At 47.0% G+C, this 5,814-nt stretch overlaps 1 protein-coding gene across 1 annotated transcript; it reads right to left on the reverse strand.

Annotated features, from left to right (window-relative positions):
• Window positions 1-2,508: 2,508 nt before the first annotated feature.
• LOC115990151 lies at window positions 2,509-3,300 on the reverse strand. Its single transcript, XM_031114005.1, has one exon. The coding sequence runs from the start codon at window positions 3,298-3,300 to the stop codon at window positions 2,509-2,511; it is 792 nt and encodes a 263-aa protein (XP_030969865.1).
• Window positions 3,301-5,814: the final 2,514 nt, after the last annotated feature.

Here is a 5,814-nt window from a genome sequence, read left to right on the forward strand (position 1 = left end):
CTAATAACAAACTTCTGGAAAAAAGCTTGGACCTCATCGAAGAAAGAAGGGAAAATGCAATGGTCCACCTAGCATACTATCAGCAAAAGCTCAAGCAGGGTTACGATGCCAAAGTGAAGTCAAGGCCATTGGCGCCCGGGGATCTAGTACTGAGGAAGGTCCTGGGCACCGCGTGGAACCCTGCATGGGGAAAACTCAAACCAAACTGGGAAGGCCCATACCGTATCACTTTCGTAGCCGGCATAGGAGCCTACTTTTTGGAAGATTTGGATGAACATGTAGTGCCACGCCCTTAGAATGTAAATAACCTGAAAAGGTACTGTTATTAATGAAAGACATAATTCTTGACGCCGCATTAATGTACAGCGATTTTCACTAAGTGTTAAACAGAACCCAAGTCCTGCTTGGCTCCTCAGACCACAGACTTGGGGGAAATTAACCTCGCAGCGATTTTCACTAAGTGTTAAACAGAACCCAAGTCCTGCCTGGCTCCTCGGACCACAGACTTAGGGGAAATTAACCTCGTAGCCATTTTCACTAAGTGTTAAACAGAACCCAAGTCCTGCCTGGCTCCTCGGACCACAGACTTGGGGGAAATTAACCTCGCAGCCATTTTCACTAAGTGTTAAACAGAACCCAAGTCCTGCTTGGCTCCTCGGACCACAGACTTTGGGGAAATTAATCTCGAAGCCATTTTCACTAAGTGTTAAACAGAACCTAAGTCCTGCCTGACTCCTCGGACCACAGACTTGGGAGAAATTAACCTCGCAGCCATTTTCACTAAGTGTTAAACAGAACCCAAGTCCTGCCTGGCTCCTCGGACCATAGACTTGGAGGAAATCAACCTCGCAACCATTTTCACTAAGTGTTAAACAGAACCCAAGTCCTGCTTGGCTCCTCGGACCACAGACTTGGGGGAAATTAATCTCGCAGCCATTTTCACTAAGTGTTAAACAGAACCCAAGTCTTGCCTGGCTCCTCGGACCACAGACTTGGGAGAAATTAACCTCGCAACCATTTTCACTAAGTGTTAAACAGAACCCAAGTCCTGCCTGGCTCCCCGGACCACAGATTTGGGGGAAATTAACCTCACAGCCATTTTCACTAAGTGTTAAACAGAACCCAAGTCCTGCCTGGCTCCTCGGACCACAAACTTGGGGGAAATTAACCTCGCAGCCATTTTCACTAAGTGTTAAACAGAACCCAAGTCCTGCCTGACTCCTCGGACCATAGACTTGGGGGAAATTAACCTCGCAGCCATCTTGTCTAAATATCGACTATCATTTTCTACATATTCATTCACTCATGCTTGGTTTTCAACAGTTAATGGCAGAATAGATATCCATTCATGATGAAAACAGAAGAGAAAGTAAAACAACAAGATTTAAAGGAAAACGACACCTTTCATTAACATCCAAAAGCGATCCTTTTACAAACATTAACAGAACAAAATATGAAGGGTAAAACAAATAAAGTCCTACACTACTTTCCTAAGTCTGAACCCTAAGTAGGCCCGGGTTGATCATCTGCTGCCGGGGTCCTGGAACAGCCTCTTTAGCCTGCGCAACAACCTCCCTGATTGAAAGACTGTCCTCGGGCAACTTGTCCTTCACGGCCGGCTGCGCATCCTCAGCTTCAGGCATAGGGGAGTCCGAGGCTAAGGCCTTCGTTGGGAGAGGCTCTTCAAGGGCAACCACATCGGGAATCTCACGAATATCCTCCGGAAAAAAGATATTCTCAACTTTCCGGAGATCAGAGTCCGTTGGGACTGCTGCCCGATCCAAGGCTACACCCCAAGACATGGTGATGTAATCCCTGCATACAGCAGCCACCTCCTCGGTCAGCCTGATCTTAGTGTCCCTGACTCCGCGATCATAAGAGGTTACCACTGCTTTCTTGGCCGCCTCCTTGGCCAGGCGGGCCTCCTCCTTGACCTTTGCAAGCTCGGCCTTGAGATCTGAAACCGCCTGCTTCTCTGTCACGAGTTTTTCCTCGGACTGGCGGAGCTGTTAGGGCAGATCCTCAGCCTGCTTAGTGGTGTTTTTAAGGCCGGCCTCCGTGCTCGCACGACCCTTTTTTGCCTCCTTTACTTCACTGCTCAGGCGATCATTTTCCTGCCTGAGGTCGCCAGCAGTCTTCTCGGCAGCACAGCGGGACTGAGCCTCACTGTGAAGGTCCTCACGAGCCTTCTTGGCCCATTCCTCAGCAACAAAGATTTGTTGAGTGACCTGCGCCAGAAAAGTAAAGGCCTAATTAAAAGAGAATGATGAATAAATAGATACGTAATAAGAAAATGAGATAGGAGGAGTTTTCACTTACCATAGCCATGTCCCTCTTCAGCGACATGAAAAGGTCTAATTGCCGAGTATCCCGGAGACCCTTCATATTGCGAGGCAAAAGAAGAGGCTGCTGCAGGGCCTCAGCCAAGAATGACGCCTGCCCTCGTTGGGATTCCCACAGGGTCACATCCCAGGAAATTGGGGCACCGTCCAATTAGAGCCATGGCGACTATATCCGCTGTTCCCTTCGAATAGCCGCCTCGTCTCGGCTATCAACGGACCTGGTCCTCTTCTCCTTAGGCTCTTTGGTCTCTTTGCCTTTCTTCTGAGGCTTGGCCTTTTCGTGGCCAACCTTGCCCTCCTCCAATTCTTCCACAGGTCTTTTTCTCCTCAAATTGGGCATAGGCTGCAGTGCCGCATCCGATGTGGGAGGAGGAGGAGGAGGAGCCTTGGAGTTAGGCTGTTCCTTCGGGACATCCTTGGAGGACTGCCCCTTGTTCCTGTTGGAAAGGAGGCCCTTGAGACCAGACCTTAGTTTTAGATCCATTCCTTCTTCCTCGATCTCTTGGTTGGTATCAACTTGTGCAATTACTGAACCAAGATCAGGGGCTGTCGAGGCGCGGTCTAAATCTGAATCAGAGTCCGAGAGCTTTACTAGCTTGGCCGACGCCTCTCCCTCCTCGGCGAAATGGAACTGGTCTATCTGATCTTCCAAAGTCGAGTGCGAGGAACCGGCTTCTTCCACTGGGACAACTGCTGCGGGAAGAGCACGTTGAGCAGGCAGCTGGACGGGAGGTAAATCGCTCGAAGCGAGAAATCCTAGTATGAAGATGTCGATTCGTGCTAATCGCAGACTGCCAGCCTTAATTGCTTGACTGGCGTCCACTAGAGCACGTGAAAGGGGCTCGTAGTCCAAAATCAGAGGTGCAGCCCGCAATTGCTCGTCTGCACTCACGTAAATTTCAGACCTTAGAAGGAAATTGAGTACTGGGACGTTGACCAAACTTAGCCGAGGAGTCATATGCGCCTTGTCTGCAAAGCCCAAAGAAAGGGTTACATTAGTCCGAGGAGGCAAACAAGCGAAATCAATTGAAACAAAGAAAAAGAAAGATCAAAACTAAGATCCTTTCCAAGGGATCTAACTCTATGGTGCCCCACCTGGTTTTCCTGCCCTGACCGGGCAGTGAATACTGTCGTGCCATGATCCAGAGACGATCAAAAGGTCGTCCTTCAAGCCTTTGTTGGACTTGGGAAGGCAGGATATCAACCTCACCTCATCGGACCTGGACTTCAAGTAATATGAGTCGCCGAGGCTATGGCATTCATATAGATGAACCACATCATGTCATGAAAGGCCGAGGTTCATCTGATCGTTCAAGACGTCTATGCACCCCAGAATCCGGAACATATTCGCGACGCATTGGTGAGGGGCCAACCTATGACCACGCAAATAATCCCTAGTTATCCTCCCCATAGGGATGGTCATTCCTTCTTCCACAAAGGCTATCACTGGAATGGCAACCTGCCCCATCCTTCTCTTGATTAAGACTTCCTCCAAAGAACAATACTCTAGACCTACTTCCGACGGGATACGGTACTTAACCTTGAAGCCTTCCATACCGGTCGGGGAATCTACCATTTTCTCAAGCTTACCCATCCCCCTAATCCTAGGTGATGCAAAGACGATTTACTTAAGGAATAACGCCGGAAAAGGCAACAGAAAAGAAATGTGCACTTACGGGTGAGGAACTTGCAGGAAATCTTCAAGGGGACGACTGCGAAGGCTTGAACACTTTGAAAGGGAAAGTACTAGAGTGCTCTGAGTGCTTGAGTGCTTGTTCAAAAAATGGGGAGGAAATGCCTTTGAAAAATCTTATATATTCGGGAGAAGCTAGACAGACATACTCCCGCCTAGAGAAATGGAAATGATATCAACCGTTGATCTAGCATCCAACCGTCGGATTGAAAAGATATAAAACCGTTAAAAGCAATAATTAGCGCCTCATGGGTCATTAAACGCCTCCATCATTAATGAGGCACGTGAGAAGCATATCTCCGCACGGGTGAAGCAGGAATCCACAATAAATGATCCTATGAATGTCAAAATCCCGCCTTTCCTCCTCGGACAAGAAAGAAAGAGCCGGAATTTTGAGGGGCTATTATAGGGGTAAAATTCCCAAAGTCAACAATGGGCCTTGGGCCCTACACGGAGCCCAACTATGACCAAAAGGGGAAAGGGGGACCAGAAGACTTCCAACCCAACCCTGTTGAGCCCAGCTTATTTAAAAAGACGTCCGAGGAGGAATGTTTCCTCGGACACACAAATACGGGCCCAATGTGCGCCCCCTCCACAGTGAAGAACCATCCCAAACAAACGTGGGTAGTAGGATGAGCCTCACACAGCAGGAAAAAAGAGGAAAATGTAAGACGTCTAAGGAGAAACCACAACTGCCACATTAAATGCAAGGAAGCTACTTTTTCAGCCGCATTAATGTTGAGAAGACAGGCGAACAGTGTTACATTGGCCAATGCAACTCACCGAAAGATAATGTGGATGTCCGATAGGACAGGCACTCAAGTGAAAGTCCAGATGGTTAACAAGTGTAAGGCTCTTATCAATTTAAGGAGGCTATATAAGAGAAGGAAATCCCCATGAAGAAGGGATTGGAAAATTTAGAGGGAAAAGAGAGAGAGAGAGAGATTAAAGAATTCTGTAATCTTTAATCAGAGTAAGAGGTGCACTCATACTTCTCCTCGGACCGGTATCCTGTGAACATAAATGAAATATTCTCACGTTCAGACTGTTGCATGGCATACAACTAATTAACGTTCATTTCGTCCAGCCCTAGTTCTGTAACCCGCTCTCTACAAATTCATTGTCTAGGGTCTTTTGGACCAGAACCACTTACTTGATGGGCTTGGGCCCCAAAAACTGCCCCTATAGCTGTATATCGACATCAAGCTTCTGTTATGGTTGTTGGTTGTGGTTTAGTGTTTTCAGTGGTGGTTGTTGATTTTTGTTTTTTAGTTTTAGTGGTGGTGGTGGTTGGTTGGTTCAATTGGGTGGTTTGGTGGTGGTTTTTATTTTTATTTTATTCGATGGTGTTTCAGTGGTCGTGGTGTTTGGTTTAGTTGGGTGGTGGTTTTTTTGTTTTTCTGATTTGAGGGTGTTTTTTTTTTTTTTTTTTCCAATTCGGTGGTGTTTCAATGGTGGTGGTGATGGCTGGGTTTCGATGGTTGGGTTGAGTTTTGGTGGTAGGCATGCTATCCACTGGTTAGGCAGATTGGGTTTAGAGTCAACCTATCACTTGACCTGCTCAAGTCAATTGAATAGATCTTTCACTCGTTGTCAACCAAATGGTCGATCAAAACCAGTTCTTTAATTTGGCGAGTCGGCTTTGTTAGGTTATTGATTTAAAGGAAAAACACTAAAAGAGAGAGAAATCAAAGAAAGAAAAAGCAAAAATGGAGAAAGAGAGAGAAATCAAACATAACAAACACAAACCAAAGATCTATGAGCTTGGAATGGAGATAA

Source organism: Quercus lobata, chromosome 5, assembly GCF_001633185.2.
Source record: "Quercus lobata isolate SW786 chromosome 5, ValleyOak3.0 Primary Assembly, whole genome shotgun sequence".
NCBI lineage: Eukaryota > Viridiplantae > Streptophyta > Magnoliopsida > Fagales > Fagaceae > Quercus > Quercus lobata.

What these genes read in the sequence shown, in the direction of transcription:
- LOC115990151 (XM_031114005.1), bottom strand. Translation starts at nt 3,300, where the DNA reads ATGACTCCTCGGCTAAGTTTGGTCAACGTCCCAGTACTCAATTTCCTT.